The sequence below is a fragment of the Myxine glutinosa genome, chromosome 10 (assembly GCF_964187855.1).
Source record: "Myxine glutinosa chromosome 10, kmMyxGlut1.1, whole genome shotgun sequence".
NCBI classification, from domain to species: domain Eukaryota; kingdom Metazoa; phylum Chordata; class Myxini; order Myxiniformes; family Myxinidae; genus Myxine; species Myxine glutinosa.
Window position 1 is genome coordinate 119,067,750 of NC_136270.1, and position 23,248 is coordinate 119,090,997.

The following is a 23,248-nucleotide window of genomic DNA, read 5'->3' on the forward strand; positions in this document are numbered from 1 at the left end:
TCTCGGTAGGTACGCGTCATCGTTTGTTGGGAAATGCATGTTAGATCGGGGGGAATTCAATTACGAACTTGGCCCGCTGGTTGTTTCCTTGTAGTGGCGCAGGCAGATCTGGGTGATGTGGATTAAAAAACAAACAAACTTGCAGCATGATTGCAAAAATACCAATTTTATGAAGAATTATCCAGGAGATCCCAACAATGGAAATTACGGGTTGCGTGGAATATTTAAGTTGAAAAAGGTCCGTTATGTTCCTTCTAAACCCATGATTCTTGCCTTCATAACTCCTTTGCTCCATGCATTGCGTTTCCCTAAACAGAGCAAGCTGGTGCAGACAGACTTGGGCAGAACTTTCTTGGTCGATATTGGAAGAGACATCTGGGAAATGCAATGCGTGGTGAACACCATTATGGTAAGAATCAGCCGTTTGGACAAGACAAGAACATTTTTGTGCATATAAGATTGTTCATAGTTCTGTTTAAATATTATTTAAATATGTTTAACCTTTCCCCTTCTGTGTTTTATTCAGTGGTATATTACAACACGCTGTTTTTCTTCCTATTTAAAAGGCTTTTCTCAATTTCCTCTCCAACTCATTCCACTTCAAAAAAAAGAAATTCAATATCTTATACGTCTCCCTCACTACATGGTCTAAATTCACATTCATTCCATCCCTCCTCCATCGTTGTGAATCGGATTGCTAACTTGAAAATCACAACAAACCCAATTTGTTATCAATGTTCGTCTTTCATTAATCATCCACTTTCTAAACTCCCCTCTTGCCCCTCCCATCCAAATCCCCCCCCTTGCACCTACACTCCGAAACTTCCCCCTTGCCCCTCCGGCCTCCACTCTTAAACTCCCCCCTTGCCCCTCCACTCCTGAACTCCCCCCTTGCCCTTCCCCTCCTAAACTCCCCCTTTGCCCCTCCCCTCCTAATCCCCCCCCCTTGTCCCTCCACTCCTGATCTCCCCCCTTGCCCCTTCCCTCCAAAACTCCCCCCTTGCCCCTCCCCTCCTAAACTCCCCCCTCACTCCTCCCCTTCAAAACTCCCCCCCAATCCCTCCCATTCAATTCTCCCCCCATACCATTCCTCTCCAATTCTCTCTCCTCCCCCCTCCTCCTCCAAGCTGCCTCCTCCCCACTTCGTCTCCCTTCTATCTCATACCTCCACCCCCCCAAACCTTCTACTTTCCTCTGCCCCCCCTCAAACAACCCCTCACTGTGCCGCATCCCTTCACCATCAAACCTTTCATCCTCCTCATCCTTCCCTTTCTTGGAACTCTTCTGCAACATCTGAAACACTATCAACTGCTCTCCCTACCTCCCCCTCTCATCCTTCATCTTACCCTACTCCTCCCCTCCCCTGTCCTGTACCCGATGCTCCCCCTCTCTCTTCATTAATGGTATGGACCTCAAACATCCGGGGCCTTCGCTCAAACCTGACTGATCTCTCCATACAGGTTGCTTCTGACAATCCAGACTTGATCTGCTTAACAGAGACTTTCCTCCTTCAAGATGTCTCTGATTCCTTAATATCTCTTCCTGGTTACTCCCTCCTCCGGTATGATAGACCTGAGCCTCGGCCTGGTGGTGGGGTGGCTATCTTTGTCAAAAACTCTCTTCCTCACTCTCCTTGCACTGCTCTCTTTCCTCCTCACCCGCAGGAGTACCTCTGGTTACGGCTTCCTCTCCGCTCCCACCTTTTGTTCATATGTGTTCTGTACCGTCCCCCAAACAGTGATGACTCCATCTACATTTCAATGTCTGACAACATGGACCAACTTCTATCCACTCATCCCAACTCTCTCTTCCTCATATGTGGTGACTTCAACTGTCATCATGCCACCTGGTTGGGTGTGGGTTCCTCTCTCACCAGTCATGGCACCTCAGCAAAGGACTTCTGTGACTCACTGGGATTGACACAATCTGTTAATTTCCCGACCCGGATCTCAGCCAATGGAGTATCTTCTCTTCTAGACTTGGTTATGACAAACTTCCCTGCTAATGTCTGCTGCTCTTCTTCTGCTCCAATCGGTTGTTCTGATCATGTGCTTGTCAAAGTGGACATCTCTCTGGCCATTCTCAGAGAGCCTCCTCAGCGTCGACGAGTCTGGCATTTCACTCAGGCCGACTGGGACGGTCTTCAAGCAGCCATCAATCGTCTGGATTGGTCTCCCATCTCCACTGCCTCTGACATCAATTCTTCCTGGGAATTCTTCCAAAGCAAACTGATCTCTCTCATGCACAGATTTATCCCATCTCGCCTTCAATTGTCTTACCCTTCCTCCCGTCCATGGTACACTGAATCTTGTGGTGAGGCAGTTGCCCTGAAACAACTTGCCTTTGCCTCTTGGAAGGCTAATCCAACTGAAGGAAATCTCAGTTCCTTCCACCAAGCTCGGAACAAGTGTGTGTCTACCCTCAGGAGTGCCAGGAAGCACTATCTCTCCTCACTCAAGAATGAACTCTCAAACCTGTCTCCTTCCTCCAAATCCTGGTGGCGTCTGGTCAAATCCGTTTCTGGTGTTTGTTCCCCCTCCATCCCCTCCCTTACCTCAAATGGCCACACAGTTGACATCGCACGTGACAAAGCCGAATGCCTCAACTCTGTGTTCGCCTCGAAATCCTTAGGCCCAAACCCATCTCTCTCTGTTCCCACCTTTCCCAGTCGAACCCAACTGCTCCTGGACTCTGTGTCCTTCTCTCCTGACAAGGTGGAGGAGTTTTTGTCAAACCTCGACTCTGATTCTGCAACTGGACCAGACGGCATCAGCCCACGGGTCCTAAAATCCTGCTCTGCCGCTCTATCTCACCCTCTCTCTGTTCTTTTCACCCTATCTTTTGCTCAAGGTCATCTGCCAGCATCCTGGAAATCAGCTAACATTACCGCTTTACACAAAAAAGGTGCAAAAACAGATCCTTGCAACTACAGACCAATCAGCCTGCTCCCAATTATCAGCAAAGTCATGGAATCCATCATTGCTTCGGATATGAAATCTTTCCTCTTCTCCAATGGCTTGATCTCTGATCATCAATTTGGTTTCAGACCAGGTCACTCTACTCTGGACATGCTGCTTCTGCTGTCTCAACAATGGATGGAGGTCCTCAATGCCAAACAGGAAATCAGAGCTGTCTCCCTTGACATATCACGGGCCTTTGATACGGTCTGGCACCCAGCTCTGCTCACCAAACTCTCCTCCTATGGTATCCATGGAAATCTCCATGCATGGCTTGCGGACTTCCTCTCTGGTCGTAGTCAACGTGTGGCCCTGAATGGATTTCTCTCATCTCCCCCTTCCTGTTCAGGCTGGAGTTCCCCAAGGAAGTGTGCTGGGCCCTGTGCTTTTTCTGGTCTTTATCAATGATCTCTCCGACTCTCTGGAAAATCCTCTCTATCTCTTTGCTGATGACTCCACTCTCTGCCGCTCCATTCCTCTTCCCTCAGATCGGCAGTCTGCAGCCTCCTCACTCTCTGAAGACCTGGACAAAATCACAGACTGGTCAAACAAGTGGAACATGTCTTTCAATCCTGACAAATCTCACTCTCTTACTATGTCTCTCCGAAAAGATCGACTGGACAACCCTCCCATCTACTTTCTCAACAATCCTCTCCAAGAAGTTCTGTCACTCAAGCTTTTGGGTCTCACTATCTGCCATGATCTTTCTTGGGAAAACCACATTTCCAAGCTGGCCTCCAAAGCCAGTCGCCGACTGGGCATCCTCCGTCGTGCGAAGTCCTTCCTCGGCACACCTGAGCTCCTCACCACATACAAGGCTTTCATCCGCAGCTCAATGGAATACTGTTCTCCCCTATGGGCTGGTGCTCCTGCCTCTCACCTGGCTCGGCTTCACGCTGTTGAATCCAAAGCTTTCAAAATCATTGGAATCTCCCGCGATGAAGCTATCTCTGAGGGCCTTTCACTCACTCACCGCAGGCAGGTAGGTGGCCTTTCTGTCTTCTACCGACTCCTCTCCGGCCTTGCTCCCCCAGCTCTCTCTGTGCTCTGTCCCCCAAATATTCCTACAGGTCGCACAAGATCTGCCAGCAACCCTCTGATGGTTAAACTGCCGAAATCTCGGCTCTCTGCTCACCTTCACTCTTTCATTCCTCTTTTCTCCCGCCTGTGGAACAAACTCCCACACTCCCTTCAATCCCTCTCCTCCCTCCAGGTCTTTAAAACAGCTGTTCACCACCATCTCTTATCTTCCCCCATCCATAACCTTGATCTTTTCTACCCCCACTAATTCACCCCAGATCCACCTTGTTTGAAATTCCAACTTCTTTCCTGGAAATCCTGGCAGTGTCCATATGTTTATACCTCTCCCACTCCCCCCCCCCCCCTTCACATGCCTCCCCCCCTTCACATGCCTCCCCCCCAAAGCCCTCTCCCTCCCACAGATCTCTCGATGTCTCCATGTCTCTCGGTCCCTGCTCTCAAATGTTGTGTTTGTGTCCTTCCCCCTCTCTCCCCATCTTGTCTACCACTCCCGATGTTATTTGTTTTATGTGTCTGTTTGTCTTTCTGTGTGATTAATGTTCGCTCTTTCACGAGCCTCGATCTTGTATACAAAAAAAAACAAAAACAAAAACAAAAAAAAAACAGAGGGTCTTGAGTCACAAATAATTGGACTTGGTGTACAGACAATAAACACAGTGACTGGAGTCGCAAAAACATGGACTTTAGCTCTATCAAGTCATGAAAACTTTTTCAGCGACAAGAGGATAACACGACGTTAGATATGGATTAGTCATAAATAAATAAATAAACCAGGCTGAACAGTTTACGTGTTGTATCCAATGATAGGCCGGATCTGTATCCGGAAATGAACCAAAATCGAATCGGCTTGTTCTGGTCAACAAACCAACTCATCCACCTAGTTTTGTCATAACCCGTCCATAACTTCTTGATATATATCGTGCTCACAGACAGACAAACAGACAGCAGAGGTGAAAACATAACCTCCATCCACCGAGTTGTTCGGGTTAGTGCACTTGGTAGAGTACATACCTCCTTCAGGTTAAACGATTTACGAAACAAAATCTAATTAAACAGATGATTATAACAGCTCACAACCCTCAGCTGGTTCTTCTTCACTGCCGTTGCTTTATATAGCCCAAGCCAATGCCATAGAATACCAGAATTCGGCGAATTTAACAATAGCCGCCATGTTGTTACCCAAGTGTTCACGTGCGGGTACCGTTAATCAAGTACAATTGGAATGTACCTTCAAGACCTTTTACTTTAGATCCTTTAAATTCTCAGACCTTTTGGACTTTTGCAAACCTTTGACTTCAGACGCGTCAGACATTCAGACTCTTTCGGGTTATTCCATTTCAATTCACACACCCGCCCATATGACACCTCTCAGATTTGCCTGAAATTTTGTCTATAAATACATCTTCTTGCCAAACAAAGGAATCCCAAATTTCACCTCAATATCTCCAACAGTTTTCGAGCTATAGCCCCTCAGAATATGGGTGCCACATCCCTTTTTAACACTTGGCAATTTGCTTTATTAGCGTTTTTGAAGACTCATATCTTCTGTTCTAATAGAAATAAAAAGATGAAAATTGTTTTTAACTCATGCTTTCAGATTCCACAGCCAGAAATTTCTCATGTCTTCTACTTTGGAAGTTATGAACCCCCAAAATCCATATTTTGGTTTGGTGCTGAAACAATTTTTGAGATTTTGGTGTCTATAATATTGTTGCAGTTTTTAGAACCTTCACATGCAATTTAGTATTAAATTTCCTTATAAATAACCCCTGTGTACATTTCCCCTTAATTGGCTGTTAAATGAAATAATCACACCTTAGTTAGTCCATCGCACCACGTAGCAAACCATAGGATCTCTCCATAGTTATATCCTTATTATGTGTGTCAGGTAAGGCTATGTTTCCACTAGTTGACCTTACGTTGCATCAATCAAATAAGATAGGCCCCATTCCGTCCATTTTGCTCTCCCTCTCCGAATTGCGTTCGCCTACATTGCCAGCAGCGTTCGCCTACATTGCCAGCAGCATTTGCCTCCATTACGCACGTGGTCAGCTCGGAGAAGAAGGGCGTGGCCGCCCTTCGTCATCGTAGGCGGAGCCAGGAAGAGCCCGTGCCAACCAATCGGCACCGCGGTGAGCGACCTGGTAGGCGTGCCCTCGTAGCCCGCGGCTTGATCTCGGGGAGGGTCATAAAAGGGTGAGTGAGGGACTGCTTATGCAGATGAGTGAGGGAGCACGAATTGAGAGTTCTGTGAAGGGAGGCGCATGAGCAAGTAACGAGAGGGAGAATGCATGAGGCAGAGGACGCGCATGAGGCAGAGGACGCATGAGAAAGCTGCCGGTGTAAAGCCGAATACGTGGAGCTGCCGGCTCCTCGCTTCCAGCCCGGAGCGGACCTGCTTGCCGTGACCTGCAAGAAAACCTTCCAGCCCGGTTGTCCCACCTGAACCTTCTCATCCCTCCATTCATTCCTGCCTGCAATCCCCTTTGTGTACGTGAGTTTGTTCTGTTCGTTCTGTCCCTGGGGTATAAGTAAGCTTGTTTAAGGAATTGCTCTGTGTCCTTCTGCTCCTTCCATTTCCTGTATATTACGCTGATTTCTTCTTTCTTTGGGTTGTTGTACATAATTAATAATAAATATCTGTTCCTTCTTACCTTTGGTTTCTTCTTTCTCGTCCGATCGCTTTAGTGATTTCCCGATTGAGTTCCTGTAGCGCGATTTCGGCCAACGCTTCGCAATCGGGTTTAGTCCCTTGATAAACGGCTCACGCCGCAGTTCGCTTCGCTCAGCGCAATCCATCAATTACACTGCGGCACGAGCGGGGGTATTTCCTTGCGTACCGGGAGGCGCTGGTACTTAGGTCATAGGACGGGTAGGCCTAATACCCTATTCAGCGCTGACCAGGTGTGACGCAATACCCCCAGGATCGGCGACGGCCAGTATACAGGACAAGGGGTTAACCCCCCTTGGTAAGGGGAGTGTCGTCGTCTGGATTCCGTAACAATATTGACACTTCAAGTTTTTTTTATTACAGATGGTTTTTCCTAAATATTTTGGAACTGGACTGTGCATCACGTAAGTTCTAGGGTGAACTGACCTTTGATGGGTGTATGGTGGGGTTCTAAACATAATTACGGGATAAAACCACCCTGACAGACCACCCCCCAATTCAGGCAACTGGTTGACCCCATGGGCACTGTCAGGGATATTGACGTTCTAAACAATATAAACAAGAAAGAGCAATCAGAGATTGCAAACCCTCACCAGGACGTGTTTTTAGTGATTTTTAAGGCTTTTGTGTTAAAACAAATATGGTGGCCGAACCACGTGACTGATGACATCGGGTTTTTTTTTCTACACCAATTTATCCCGGGACGACGCTCAACAAATTTCATCGTGATCGGATGAAGTTTTGTACTTGTCGAATTATGACGTCATAATTGAGGCACCTATGACATCATTAATATATGTTATTCCACATGGAGAGTTCTTTACAATGAACCATGTCTCAATTTTTTCGATGCAGTGTTTTCGGAGATATAGAGGTGCAAAGTTTTTCGGGTTTTCCAAGATGGCGCCGGTACCACGTGACCTATGACGTCCTAATTATCATAAAAAAATTATACAGGTGGAGTTGCACCTATGGTGAAAATTTCCTGTCAATCGGACCAACGGTTGCAGAGAAAATTATATTTATTCTGTGCGGACAAACAGACAAACACAGACAGACAGACAAACAGACAGATAAAAAAATCACTCATAGAGCGACATTTGGCAAAACAGAACAAAGTAGAATGGCACTCAGTGGAGCATCCTTTTGACTTCACAAATAATTAGTGGTTGAATTCAGTGACCTGATATGCAAATCGTCTTCAAAGTTTAAGTTAATCGGATGAAAATTGACAATCTTAGAAATTCGGCCTATGTTGACCTTTTGGCCTATGTTTTCCTCAAAAATAGTTGGTGGTTGGTTTCAGTTTTGTCGGAAAATATATAGGATTTTGTCGGAAAACGAACTCTACCCTTTGGTGAAGTTTCGTGGAGATCAGTTTAAAATTGTGACATGCAGGCAAGTATAAGTGACGGACAGACAAACACACAAACACACAAACAAACTAACACACACACTGGAGCGATCAACATACTTATCAAAAATTTTTTTTTGCCAAGTAACAAATGGACTCAAAGGCAATACCCTCTCCTCTGGCGAGAGCAACTAAAATACCCAGTCATACTTTTTAAGAAATAAAAACTGATTACCCACCTTCTTGTTCATGAACTGAATTTTTCTAAAAGGATCTCGACTTTTTGTCCTTATTCCACCAAAATTATCAAAGTCCAGAAAGTATGTTAAGTATGATAGGATTATTATTAGTCAACCAGGATGTACAAAAACATTAAGCATAGCTTCACATGATGAAAATAAATTGATAAAGGAGCAATATCTTCCATAATTCTAGAAAGAAGCTATTTTAACTCTTTGTAAAATATTACAGGTGAGTATGTGTGTGTACATACATATATACACAAAGAATTAAGTTAAGCACCCCCCCCGTTTTTTTACAACCTCGCACATTACAAGTTTGTTGTCGTCAAAACAGTGTAATATACCCATGATATTGCTATATTTTCTGGAGAAGTGATATTATGGTCACATAAAAACATAACAATCATGCCGTTTTCAATATTTTATTCTGAATAATTTAAGGTGAAATTTTTTGGGAATTTTAGGCATATTTGCACCTCAATTTAAGTATGGAGCTATAGGTCCATCACGGACAGTGTGGATGACGTTTATGTTTTCTAACGTACAGTCATTGTTCTGAGAAGACCTCTAGCGATCTTTGCGTCAATAACGTGTGTAGGACCCACGTGATCGGATCACTGACTCAACCCTACGTCTCATAGACCCTGTGTATCTGCATTTCATCAATGGATAATTGCTAATGTCATACCAATCATTATTTGATCTCACATACCTTAGAATATATGCCAATGTATACATATACACAAAGAATATATATTAGGGGGTGCTTACCTTAATTCGTTGTGTAGGGGTGCTTAACTTAATTCTTTGTGTATATATAAAGCAAGCTGTAGCATAAGAGCAGAGCAAAGGCAACTGTGATGACAGCTGCTGATAGTGAATGTATGACAATGATCGAATCCCTCATTCCATCATTTGATTGTTCACTATGTCCCTGTCTGATGTCTGGATCTGTCCAGGCCCAGCGAACCCATTCCTGGGGACCATGCAGGCAGCTCACCATCATATCATGTTTCACATCCACCATCTGTTCATCAAATTTCTTTACCTTTCAAAGGTTTTAGTCTGAATTGTGAAGGACACTTGTAGGTTGAAACACCTGTCGTGTGACTGTGTCGCAACAGGCAACAGACGTGGATCAAGAGAGCTATGCGACCTTCATGGCAAGGGCTGAGCAGATGGGGGTGGACCCAGTAAAAGCTGCTATGGTCAAACTAAAGGAGGACATTGTTAGTCTCTCTCATTACAATGACGAGGTAAGGCTGATTAATTTTTTTTTTAAATCCTCCTTTTTGATTCGTGCCATCAGTGCAGAAGTAAATTGATGCCATTGATCCTAAACACTAGGGGTATGTAAGGTTCTGGCAGTTGATGACATATTTTGATTTTCGCAATGTTGACATTTCTAATAAACAACAGGGGTGAAAACAATGATAAAAGGAAAACTACAAAGCATCTGAAAATGCAAAGCCCGTCCACGTCTGCTCTGTATTCAGACTTTTTCTTCTTACGTATGCTAACAATGACGAAAACAGAAAAAACAAGAAAGAGCAATGAGAGATTGCAAACCCTCACCAGGATGTATTTTCAGTGGTTTTTAAGGCTTTTGTGTTCAAACAAATATGGCGGCCGAACCACGTGACCGATGACGACATTTTCCCCCCCAAACTTATTTATTCCTAGATTATGCTCAAGAAATTTCATTTGATCGGATGAAATTTTGTACTTGTCGAATTATGACATCATTAACATATTTTATTCCCCATGGAGAGTTCTTTACAATGAGCCATGTCTCAATTTTTTCTATTCAGAGCTTTCAGAGATATAGAGGTGCAAATTTTTTCGATTTTTCCCAAGATGGCGGCCGAACCACGTGACCGATAACGTCACAATTATCATTTAAAAAATTCTACAGGTGGAGTTGCACCTATGGTGAAAATTTCCTGTCAATCGGACCAACGTTTGCAGAGAAAATCAAAAATCATAATTATTCTGTGAGCACAAACAAACAAACAAATGAAAAATCACTCATAGTGTGACACTTAGCAAAACAGAACAAAGTAGAATGGCACTTGGTAGAGCATCCTTTTGACCTCAAAAATAATTAGTGATTGAATTCAGTGACCTGATGTGAAAATCGTCTTCAAAGTTTAAGTTAATCGGATGAAGTTTGACAATTTTAGAAATTTGGTCTATGTTGACCTTTTGGCCTATGTTAACCTCAAAAATAGTTGGTGGTTGGTTCCACTAACCTGATATGAAAATCCTTTTCAAATTTCAAGTCAATCAGATGAAAACTGAGCATTTTAGAAATTTGAAAAAATTGGTTGACCTTTGGCCTATGTTGACCTTATGGCCGAAGTTGATCTCAAAAATAGTTGGTGTTTGAATTCAGTTTGCCGATATGTAAATCCTTTTCAAATTTCAAATCAATCGGATTAAAATTGAGGATTTTAGAAATTTGAAAAAAGTGGTTGACCTTTGGCCTACGTTGACCTTTTGACCTCAAAATATATAGGATTTTGTCGGACCACAAACTGTACCATTTGGTGAAGTTTGAGGCTGTTGCCCAGAAACAACTTGCCTTCGTCTCCTGGAAAGCAAATCCAACGGAAGGAAATCTCATTTCCTTTCACAAAGCCCGAAACAAGTGTGTGTCCACCCTCAGGAGAGCTAGGAAACAATATCTCTCCGTTCTCAAGACCGAACTCTCTTATCTGCCTCCCTCTTCCAAATCCTGGTGGCGTCTGGTCAAATCTGTTTCTGGTGTTTGTTCCCCCTCCATCCCCTCCCTCACCTCAAACGGCCACACGGCTGACTCCGCACGTGAAAAAGCTGAATGCCTCAACTCTGTGTTTGCCTCTAAATCTTGTGTCCCAAACCCATCCCTCTCTGTACCCACCGTACCCAGTCATACCCAGCTGCTCCTGGACTCTGTGTCCTTTCCTCCTGACAAGGTGGAAAAGTTTCTGTCAACCCTCGACTCTGATTCTGCAACTGGACCTGACAGCATCAGCCCACGGGTCCTAAAATCCTGTTCTTCCGCTCTTTCACTCCCTCTCTCTGTTCTCTTCACCCTCTCTTTTGCTCAAGATCATGTGCCATCTGCTTGGAAATCAGCCAACATCACCGCTTTACACAAAAAATGTGCAAAAACTGATCCTTGCAACTACAGACCAATCAGCCTTCTCCCAATTATCAGCAAAGTCATGGAATCCATCATTGCTTCGGATATGAAATCTTTCCTCTTCTCCAATGGCTTGATCTCTGATCATCAATTTGGTTTCAGACCAGGTCACTCTGCTCTGAACATGCTGCTTCTGCTGTCTCAACAATGGATGGAGGTCCTCAATGCCAAACAGGAAATTAGAGCTGTCTCCCTTGACATATCACGTGCCTTCGATACGGTCTGGCACCCCGCTCTGCTCACCAAACTCTCCTACTTTGGTATCCATGGAAATCTCCACGCATGACTGGTGGACTTTCTCTCTCGTCGTAGTCAACGTGTGGCCCTGAATGGGTTTCTCTCATCTCCTCTTCCTGTTCAGGCTGGAGTTCCCCAAGGCAGTGTTCTGGGCCCCATGCTTTTTCTGGTCTTCATCAATGATCTCTCTGACTCTCTTGAAAATCCTCTCTATCTCTTTGCTGATGACTCCACTCTCTGCCGCTCCATTCCTCATCCCTCAGATCGGCAGTCTGCAGCCTCCTCACTCTCTGCAGACCTAGACAAAATCACAGACTGGGCAAACAAGTGGTACATGTCTTTCAATCCTGACAAATCTCACACTCTTAAGATGTCTCTCCGAAAAGACCAACTGGACAACCCTCCCATCCACTTTCTGAATAATCCTCTCCAAGAAGTTTTGTCACTCAAGCTTTTGGGTCTCACTATCTGCCATGATCTTTCCTGGGAAAACCACATTTCCAAGCTGGCCTCCAAAGGCAGTCGCCGACTGGGCATCCTCCGTCGTGCGAAGTCCTTCCTTCGCACACCTGAGCTCCTCACCACATACAAGGCTTTCATCCGCAGCTCAATGGAGTACTGCTCTCCCCTCTGGGCTGGTGCTCCTGCCTCACACCTAGCTCGTCTTCACGCTGTTGAAACCAAAGCGTTCAGAATCATTGGCATCTCCCGCGATGAAGCTATCTCCGAGGGCCTTTTACTTACTCACCGCAGGCAGGTTGGTGGTCTTTCCGTCTTCTACAGACTCCTCTCCGGCCTTGCTCCCCCAGCTCTCTCTGGGCTCTGTCCCCCAAATATTCCTACAGGTCACACAAGATCTGCCTGCAACCCTCTTATGGTTAAACTGCCAAAATCAAGACTCTCTGCTCACCTTCACTCCTTCATTCCTCTTTTCTCCCGCCTCTGGAACAAACTCCCTCACTCTCTTCAATCCCACTCCTCCCTCCAGGTCTTTAAAACAGCTGTTCACCACCATCTCTTATCTTCCCCCATCCAAAACCTTGATCTTTTCTGCCCCCGCTAATTTCACCCCAATTCCACTTTTTTGAAATACCAACTTCTTTTCTGGAAGTCCTTGGTGTCCTTGTGTTTTATACTTCTCCCACCCCTCTCCCCCTTCCCACGCCTCCTCCCCCCAAGCCCTCTCCCTCCCACACACCTCCCGATGTCCCTGCTCTCAAATGTTGTGTTTGTGTGCTTCCCCTTCTCTCACCATCTTGTCTACCGCTCCCTTTTTTATATATTTTGTTTGTCTGTTTGATTTTTTTTTTTGTGATAAATGTTAGCTCTTTCACGAGCCTCGATTCTGTATACAAAAAAAAAAAAAGTTTCGTGAAGATCGGTTTCAAATTATGACCTGCAGGCAAGTATCAGTGAGCGGACAGACAAACACACACAAACCGGAGTGATCAACATACTTGCAAATTTTTTTTTGTTTTTTTGCCATGTAACAAACAGACAGACAGACAAACGGACTCAAATGCAATACCCTCTCCTCAGGCGAGGGTAACAATTTACGATTTTAGGCGACCTTGACCTTTTGACCTCAAAAGTAATAGGACCCAATGAATATGCAAATCCTGCTCAAATTTCAAATCAATCGCATGAAAATTTACGATTTTATGCAACCTTGACCTTTGACCTTTTGACCAAATTATTAATTTGACTTCTCCATATTCTCATAAGTTTTGTTGAAAATTTGACGACAAAATCTGAAATGGTAAAAAACGTTATGGCCCTAACGAGTACCACCCACCCGGGCCCGGACAAATACACAGACAGACAGAAGTGATTGCAAAACCCCTTCTCTCGTTGTGTGGGCGATGGGCAAACAAATCAATACAGAACATTTAATAATGCAGAGCCACGCTGGGGTATATAGATCACAGTATATTTGAGAACAAGTGCATACGCCCTTTAAATAGAGGTGTGTTCCGTTAGCAAGCGGCTTGCTTACCGCTCACAAAGCACCTCCTTTGATAGCTTGCTCCGCTTGCCAAGTGGTTGACACGAAACAGCCATTGTGAACAAGCAAGCCTCTGCCAACGGAACGCACCCCAGGTGTCACCAAAGTAGATAGATTACATTATAGTCGTTAAAAAAGAATGATCTATGTTGAAGTAAATCTGCTTGTGGACACACACTGCACGACAATGGCTTCTTCACTCATTTAGGAACGGGCAAAGACTTGGGGGTCAAAGGGTTAGGAATGACCAGGATAGTGGTGGAGAACTGAGCAACTCATCATCTATAAAATATCCCATATGGTCTGCGCCTCAGATAGCCTCTCCTAATCAAACTCCTACCGCATGGCTTCTCGTGCCGACCCCTGTTTTTAACTAAATGCGGAGGTGTGAAAGGTGGGTGTCTGGCGCCTTAAAACCAAGCTTGCTTCGGGTAGGTGGAACTAGTCTGCCTTAGCCGGCATTCTGCCTAGGAGAAGGACAACTCTGATCTCAAACTCGGGAAGGTGGTACTCGTTAGCCTTGATCGGCAATCTGCCTAGGAGAAGGACAACTCTGATCTCAAACTCGGGAAGGTGGTACTCGTTAGCCTTGATCGGCAATCTGCCTAGGAGAAGGACAACTCTGATCTCAAACCCGGGTAGGTGGTACTCGTTAGCCTTGATCGGCAGTCTGCCTAGGAGAAGGACAACTCTGATCTCAAACTCGGGTAGGTGGTACTCGTTAGCCTTGATCGGCAATCTGCCTAGGAGAAGGACAACTCTGATCTCAAACCCGGGTAGGTGGTACTCGTTAGCCTTGATCGGCAATCTGCCTAGGAGAAGGACAACTCTGATCTCAAACCCGGGTAGGTGGTACTCGTTAGCCTTGATCGGCAATCTGCCTAGGAGAAGGACAACTCTGATCTCAAACCCGGGTAGGTGGTACTCGTTAGCCTTGATCGGCAGTCTGCCTAGGAGAAGGACAACTCTGATCTCAAACTCGGGTAGGTGGTACTCGTTAGCCTTGATCGGCAGTCTGCCTAGGAGAAGGACAACTCTGATCTCAAACCCGGGTAGGTGGTACTCGTTAGCCTTGATCGGCAATCTGCCTAGGAGAAGGACAACTCTGATCTCAAACCCGGGTAGGTGGTACTCGTTAGCCTTGATCGGCAATCTGCCTCGGAGAAGGACAATTCTGATCTCAAACCCAGGTAGGTGGTACTCGTTTGTCTTGATCGGCAATCTGCCTCGGAGAAGGACAACTCTGATCTCAAACTCGGGTAGGTGGTACTCGTTAGCCTTGATCGGCAATCTGCCTCGGAGAAGGACAATTCTGATCTCAAACCCAGGTAGGTGGTACTCGTTTGTCTTGATCGGCAATCTGCCTCGGAGGAGGACAACTCTGATCTCAAACCCGGGTGGGTGGTACTCGTTAGCCTTGATCGGCAGTCTGCCTAGGAGAAGGACAACTCTGATCTCAAACCCGGGTGGGTGGTACTCGTTAGCCTTGATCGGCAATCTGCCTCGGAGAAGGACAATTCTGATCTCAAACCCAGGTAGGTGGTACTCGTTTGTCTTGATCGGCAATCTGCCTCGGAGGAGGACAACTCTGATCTCAAACCCGGGTGGGTGGTACTCGTTAGCCTTGATCGGCAGTCTGCCTAGGAGAAGGACAACTCTGATCTCAAACCCAGGTAGGTGGTACTCGTTTGTCTTGATCGGCAATCTGCCTCGGAGGAGGACAACTCTGATCTCAAACCCGGGTGGGTGGTACTCGTTAGTCTTGGTCGGCGGTCTACCAAAAATCTGGGTAGAGGCAATGTTGTCTCAAAGCAGACTCGTTAACCCCTCCCAGCCCTTTTTGTTCTGTGAAGAGACAACTTTTTACATTTGTCTTGTTTCAATCCAAGGGGCTGGTTGTTCTGCTCTTGTTTTCTTTGTGTCGCCCCCACCTCGAGTGGCCTTCTGGCTTTGTGGCGGGCAATATCCCATTTTAAAAAAAGACGAAGAAGAATGTAAACCAGGATTACAGCACTTTGGAGTTGTGTTTGCATTGTAATTTCAGAAGCAACAAGCAGAAACCTCCATTACACAACCCACAATAGAAAGAGCAACTCAGACTTTGCTTCCATCAAGTTCCTCCAATGATGAGTCTGAAGATGCTGCCCGGTCTGAAAAAGATCTCATCAGAGAAGGGATGTGGGAAAACGTGGCAGAAATCAGTGCAGAAGGTAGGCTGGTTAACCTGATATTAATCTCTTGCAATAATTATGATACCAAATTCACAATGCGGGGGCATTTACTTATTACGTATGCATGGGCAATGAAGAAATTTCAAGAATGAAAAGATAAAAGGAAGAGAGCAGGTGTTTGGGGGTGGATGGAGGCTATTAAGAGAGAGGTAGAGATGGAGAGATGAGAGATAGAGAGAAAAAAAATTCCCTTTTTAAGGCCATTTTCCCTGCTAGAGCAGGGGTTAGCCTTGCGGGCCCGATGACAATAATCATGCTTCCCTTTCTAAGGCAATGTTTTTTATGGTCGGATGCCCTTCCTGACGTCAACCCTTTAGTCGCCTCTTACGACACGCAGGGATACGGTGTACCTATTCAAAAACCGGGGCACACAGATAGAGAGAGATAGAGATATATGAGATAGATAGAGATATATGAGATAGAGATGGAGATATATGAGACAGAGATAGATAGAGATATATGAGATATAGATAAATAGAGATATATATAGAGATAGATAAAGATATATGAGATAGAGATAAATAGAGATATGACATAGAGATGGAGATATATGAGATAGAGATAGATAGAGATAAATGAGATAGAGATAAATGGAGATATATGAGATAGAGATAGATAAAGATATATGAGATAGAGATAAATAGAGATATGACATAGAGATGGAGATATATGAGATAGAGATAGATAGAGATAAATGAGATAGAGATAAATGGAGATATATGAGATAGAGATAGATAAAGATATATGAGATAGAGATAAATAGAGATAGAGAAAGATAAAGATATATGAGATAGAGATAAATAGAGATATATGACATAGAGATGGAGATATATGAGACAGAGATAGATAGAGATATATGAGATATAGATAAATAGAGATATATATAGAGATAGATAGAGATAAATGAGATAGAGATAAATGGAGATATATGAGATAGAGATAGCTAAAGATATATGAGATAGAGATAAATAGAGATATATGACATAGAGATGGAGATATATGAGACAGAGATAGATAGAGATATATGAGATATAGATAAATAGAGATATATATAGAGATAGAGATAGATAAAGATATATGAGATAGAGATAAATAGAGATATATGACATAGAGATGGAGATATATGAGATAGAGATAGATAGAGATATATGAGATATAGATAAATAGAGATACAGAAAGATAGAGATAGATAAAGATATATGAGATAGAGATAAATAGAGATATGACAAAGAGATGGAGATATATGAGATAGAGATAGATAGAAACCAGAACAGGACAGGACTCTATCTGTCTCCCTCTTCCAAATCCTGGTGGCGTCTGGTCAAATCTGTTTCTGGTATTTGTTCCCCCTCCATCCCCTCCCTCACCTCAAACGGCCACACGGCTGACTCTGGACGTGAAAAAGCTGAACACCTCAACTCTGTGTTTGCCTCTAAATCTTGTGTCCAAAACCCATCCCTCTCTGTACCCACCGTACCCAGTCGTACCCAGCTGCTCCTGGACTCTGTGTCCTTTCCTCCTGACAAGGTGGAAAAGTTCATCAACCCTCGACTCTGATTCTGCAACTGGACCTGACGGCATCAGCCCACGGGTCCTAAAATCCTGTTCTTCCGCTCTTTCACTCCCTCTCTCTGCTCTCTTCACCCTCTCTTTTGCTCAAGGTCATCTGCCATCTGCTTGGAAATCTGCCAACATCACCGCTTTGCACAAAAAAGGTGCAAAAACAGATCCCAGCAACTACAGACCAATCAGCCTTCTCCCAATTATCAGCAAAGTCATGGAATCCATCATTGCTTCAGATATGAAATCTTTCCTCTTCTCCAATGGCTTGATCTCTGATCATAAATTTGGTTTCAGACCTGGTCACTCTACTCTGGACATGCTGCTTCTGCTTTCTCAACAATGGATGGAGGCCCTCAATGCCAAACAGGAAATTAGAGCTGTCTCCCTTGACATATCACGGGCCTTCGATTCGGTCTGGCACCCCGCTCTGCTCACAAAACTCTCCTCTTTTGGTATCCATGGAAATCTCCACGCATGGCTGGCGGACTTCCTCTCTAGTCGTAGTCAACGTGTGGCCCTGAATGGGTTTCTCTCATCTCCTCTTCCTGTTCAGGCTGGAGTTCCCCAAGGCAGTGTTCTGGGCCCTGTGCTTTTTCTGGTCTTCATCAATGATCTCTCTGACTCTCTTGAAAATCCTCTCTATCTCTTTGCTGATGACTCAACTCTCTATCGCTCCATTCTTCATCCCTCAGAACGGCAGTCTGCAGCCTCCTCACTCTATGCAGACCTGGACAAAATCACAGACTGGGCTATCAAGTGGAACATGTCTTTGAATCCTGACAAATCTCACACTCTTACGATGTCTCTCCGAAAAGACCGACTGGACAACCCTCCCATCCACTTTCTGAATAATCCTCTCCGAGAAGTTCTGTCACTCAAGCTTTTGGGTCTCACTATCTGCCATGATCTTTCCTGGGAAAACCACATTTCAAATCTGGCCTCCAAAGCCAGTCGCCGACTGGGCATCCTCCGTCGTGCGAAGTCCTTCATGGTACACCTGAGCTCCTCACCACATACAAGGCTTTCATCCGCAGCTCAATGGAATACTGCTCTCCCCTCTGGGCTGGTGCTCCTGCCTCACACCTAGCTCGTCTTCACGCTGTTGAAACCAAAGCATTCAGAATCATTGGAATCTTCTGCGATGAAGCTAACTCCAAGGGCCTCTCACTCACTCACTCACCGCAGGCAGGTTGGTGGTCTTTCCGTCTTCTACCGACTCCTCTCTGGCCTTGCCCCCCCCCCCCCCCCCAGCTCTCTCTAGGCTCTGTCCCGCAAATATTCCTACAGGTCGCACAAGATCTGCCTGCAACCCTCTTATGGTTAAACTGCCAAAATCAAGACTCTCTGCTCACCTTCACTCCTTCATTCCTCTTTTCTCCCACCTCTGGAACAAACTCCCTCACTCTCTTCAATCCCACTCCACCCTCCAGGTCTTTAAAACAGCTGTTCACCACCATCTCTTATCTTCCCCCATCCAAAACCTTGATCTTTTCTACCCCTGCTAATTTCACCCCAATTCCACTTTTTTGAATTACCAACTTCTGTCCTGGAAGTCCTTGGTGTCCTTGTTGTCCTTGTGTTTTATACTTCTCCCACCCCCCCCCCCCCCCTTCTCCTCCCCCCAAGCCCTCTCCCTCCCACACATCTCCCTGCTCTCAAATGTTGTGTGCTCTCAAGTGTTTGTGTGCTTCCCCTTCTCTCCCCATCTCGTCTTCCGCTCCCTCTTTTTATATATTTTGTTTGTCTGGTTGATTTGTTTGTGAAGTAACTGTCAGCTCTTTCACGAGCCTCGATGTAGTATACAAAAAAAAAAAAAAAAAAAAAAAAAATAGAGATATATGAGATATAGATAAATAGAGATATATAGAGATAGAGATAGATAGAGATATATGAGACATAGATAAATAGAGATATATAGAGATAGAGATAGATAAAGATATATAAAGATATATGAGATCGAGATAAATAGAGATATATGACATAGAGATGGAGATATATGAGAGAGAGATAAGTAGAGATATATGACATAGAGATGGAGATATATGAGATAGAGATAGATAGAGATATATGACATAGAGATGGAGATATATGAGATAGAGATAGACAGAGATAAATGAGATAGAGATAGATAAAGATATATGAGATAGAGATAGAGATATATGACATGGAGATGGAGATATATGAGATAGAGATAGATAGAGATAAATGAGATAGAGATAAATGGAGATATATGAGATAGAGATAGATAAAGATATATGAGATAGAGATAAATAGAGATATATGACATAGAGATGGAGATATATGAGATAGAGATAGATAGAGATAAATGAGATAGAGATAAATGAGATAGAGATAAATGAGATAGAGATAAATACAGATATACGACATAGAGATGGAGATATATGAGATAGAGATAGATAGAGATATATGAGATAGAGATAGATAGAGATAAATGAAATAGAGATAAATACAGATATACAACATAGAGATGGAGATATATGAGATAGAGATAGATAGAGATATATGACATGGAGATGGAGATATATCGAGATAGAGATAGATAGAGATATATGACGTGGAGATGGAGATATATAGAGATAAATGAGACAGAGATAAATACAGATATACGACATAGAGATGGAGATATATGAGATAGAGATAGATAGAGATATATGAGATATAGATAAATAGAGATATATCGAGATATATAGAGATAGAGATAGATAGAGATATATGAGATATAGATAAAGAGATATATAGAGATAGAGATAGATAAAGATAAAGATATATGAGATAGAGATAAATAGAGATATATGACATAGAGATGGAGATATATAGAGATCGAGATAGATAGAGATATATAGAGATAGAGATAGATAGAGAAATATAGAGATAGAGATAGATAGAGATAGAGGATGATTTGGGCAATATGAATATTATAGATATTCAATATCTCTAATGAATATTATAGATATTCATATTATAGGGCAATATGACATATGAGATAGAGATAGATAGAGATATATGAGATAGAGATAGAGGATGATTTGGGCAATATGAATATTGTGGACTTTCCCCAATTCCAATTAATACAGTGAAAGGCATCAGCATAGCAGCAATGAACAAGAAAACTACAGAACACGTAATCAGCCAAATGTATAGCCAGGACTAACAAGTCATTCAGTTTACTTAACCAGGAAGATACTTTGCTGTATTCAGAATCTGTTGCGTTGCAGCATGTGCCTAATTTAGTCAACCACACCTGCCATCTTAGATGGGAAACGTGATTGCGGAGCAATATGAAACCACCTTGTCTCGCTGTACATCATGAAATGACAATTGCGTTTGTTTGTGTTGCAGCCATTGTGAACAAGGAAGCTCAAATTCGAAAAAAGTTGAATCAGATAAGGAAGAAACTGGACAAACTTTCCTTTTGTTTCACCTCAACTACTTTGCAAGACCGAGAGGAGACCCAAAGTGATTTTGCAGACATGTACTCACTGTTGGAGGCAATAGCAAATAATTTACGTGAGCACAGCAATGAAGTCGATTCTGAGAGCAAAATCATTCCACCAGGATTAGAATGGCAAAGTAATGCGGAAGAAAGAGCAAGGAACAACGATGCAAATGACGCCAGATATAATGAAACGGATAAAGACCTGGACCCTGGTGGATTGACACTTGCGAATTTCAGAGAATCAGGAACATTAGCAGATGTAACAGAGGATCTCTTGGATACATATAGAAGACTGGCCGAAATGACAGCAAAGTTCGAGCGTTCTGAGAAAGACAGAAGGTCAATGGAATCTCAGTTTGATACAGCGAGGGTGCAGGAGATGGAAAAAAAGTTAGCAAAGATGAACACATGGTTGCAGGAGTCAGAAGAAGAGAAGGCATCACTTCAACAAAACCTGAATGAAAAACAAGAACTCCTTTCCGACGTCACATGTGAAGCAGATAAAAGGATTTTAGAACTTAACGTCAAACTGGAAGATTCAGAACGTGCGAAGAAGTTACTTGAAAAGGAAAACAATGCCAAAGAAATAGAAAGGAACTCCATAAAGACACTTCAGAAAGAGCTGCCAAATATGACAGAGAAATTTGATGATTCCGAATGTACCAAAACAGAAATGGGAAAGCTTTTGGAAGCTTCTCAACATAGGAATGATGGTGGTGTGATCAAGGAGATGGAGAAAATGCTGTCAGAGATAACAACAAAGTATGATGAAGCAGAACATGACAAACTCTTGCTTCAGCAGTCTCTGCAAGAATCTCGGCATATGATGAACATATTGGAGGAAAGTTTGGCCAAAGTCAATTCAAACTACATGGAATCCTTACGGATACGAGATTCGCTCGAGAAGAAACTCGAGGCTTCACATACTCAAGCACAATCAATGTCCGAAGAAGAAGAGCAAAACGTGATGGAAATATTTCGTAAGGGCATGGAGCAGGAGCGAATCACGTCTGAAGATCGAGAGCAGGGTAAACAAAAAGAGGTCTCCAAAATATTTGAGGATATGAATAACCGTCTTATAGAGAGTGAAGAAAAGCTTCAAAACTCGGAACGTATGCGACATTTACTGCAGAAAGATCTGGAGAACTATCAGCAAAATGAGAGTGTTAAGCAGCAAGCACTGGAGAGGACTTTGAAAGAGAAAACAATGAAGTTCAAAGAGTTGGAAAATATGCGGACATCCCTTGAGAAACGTCTTGAGCAGTTGCAGCAGGAGAATTCCGTCAGTATTATGCAAAACTCCGAAAGATTGGAAGAAATGACCGCCAGGTGCAAAGAAGCTGAAAGCTGGAAAGCTCACTTCATACAAGTTCTCGAGCAAACAAACAAAGGACGGAACTCTTCAGGACTTTCCTTGAAAGCAGAAAGGGACTTTAATGACTTACTGAACAAGACCATGGAATCTGATGAAAATAAAGTATCGATTGAGCAACAATTGCAGGAGTTGAGAGAGTCTTTTCAAACACAGGAACCACTCATTCAGAGTGTGAGTGCTACAATATTAGAGAGTACAGACTACGAGGAGTTGCGCAGAGATCAAGCATGTCCTCAAAAAGACGGTTTTCAATCTTGGTGGCAAGACGAGTGTACCCGAGCAGAATCTGAGGAGGTGAGACGTCGTGCCATGTCGAAATACAACCACAGTCATAGCACGTTTCCAGATTCAGGAGGGGTTGCTGGTGCAGCTCCCTGGATATTTATAAATGCGACATCACCAGACTCACATAGGTCACCTGAAATGGTCTCGAGCCAGTGTCTTGAGCAGAGCCACGCTGAGGTGTTGTCACTACGTGCACAACTTGCCGACCTTGAGACCAGGTATGCCAACATGTCAGATGAGATGCTGCGTGCACAGCAGGAGGCCGTGCACTTGAGAGAAGAGAGGGATGACGCAAAAAGCCAAATGGATAAACTTCAACATCAGCGCCAGGATACACTTGGCTCATCGGTTGAGGACAAAGACATTCTGTTCCCCAAAGTGTCTGTCGATGAACTGCAAAATCAGCTGCAGGAGTTGTGGGAATTACTAAAGGAGAAAAACAACAAGGTAGGGAAGTCTTTATCCCCACACTTAAAAAAAACAAAAAATGGGGGATATTGCAATCGGCTCCCTCTGTCCGTCCGTCATGCTATCTCCTCCAAAACGGTTGTGCAGAAATTTACCAAACTTGGAAGTTACGTAGTGAAACAGTTACACGATGACTTTTTTTGTGCCCACTGACAGATCCAGCAACTGCAGCAGG

General features: G+C 43.9%; 1 protein-coding gene across 1 annotated transcript; it reads left to right on the plus strand.

Annotated features, from left to right (window-relative positions):
- The first annotated feature begins 262 nt into the window (after nt 1–262).
- Nucleotides 263–23,226, plus strand: LOC137433381 (uncharacterized). Its single transcript, XM_078785225.1, has 5 exons — nt 263–409; nt 9,390–9,521; nt 15,739–15,904; nt 20,849–23,052; nt 23,161–23,226. The coding sequence occupies exons 1-5, from the start codon at nt 263–265 to the stop codon at nt 23,224–23,226; spliced, it is 2,715 nt and encodes a 904-aa protein (XP_078641351.1).
- Nucleotides 23,227–23,248: the final 22 nt, after the last annotated feature.

Coding starts and splice junctions, on each gene's coding strand:
- LOC137433381 (XM_078785225.1), top strand. CDS start 263: ATGATTCTTGCCTTCATAACTCCTTTGCTCCATGCATTGCGTTTCCCT. Junction 9,522..15,738: donor TCTCTCATTACAATGACGAG/GTAAGGCTGATT, acceptor TTGTAATTTCAG/AAGCAACAAGCAGAAACCTC. Junction 23,053..23,160: donor TAAAGGAGAAAAACAACAAG/GTAGGGAAGTCT, acceptor ACGGTTGTGCAG/AAATTTACCAAACTTGGAAG.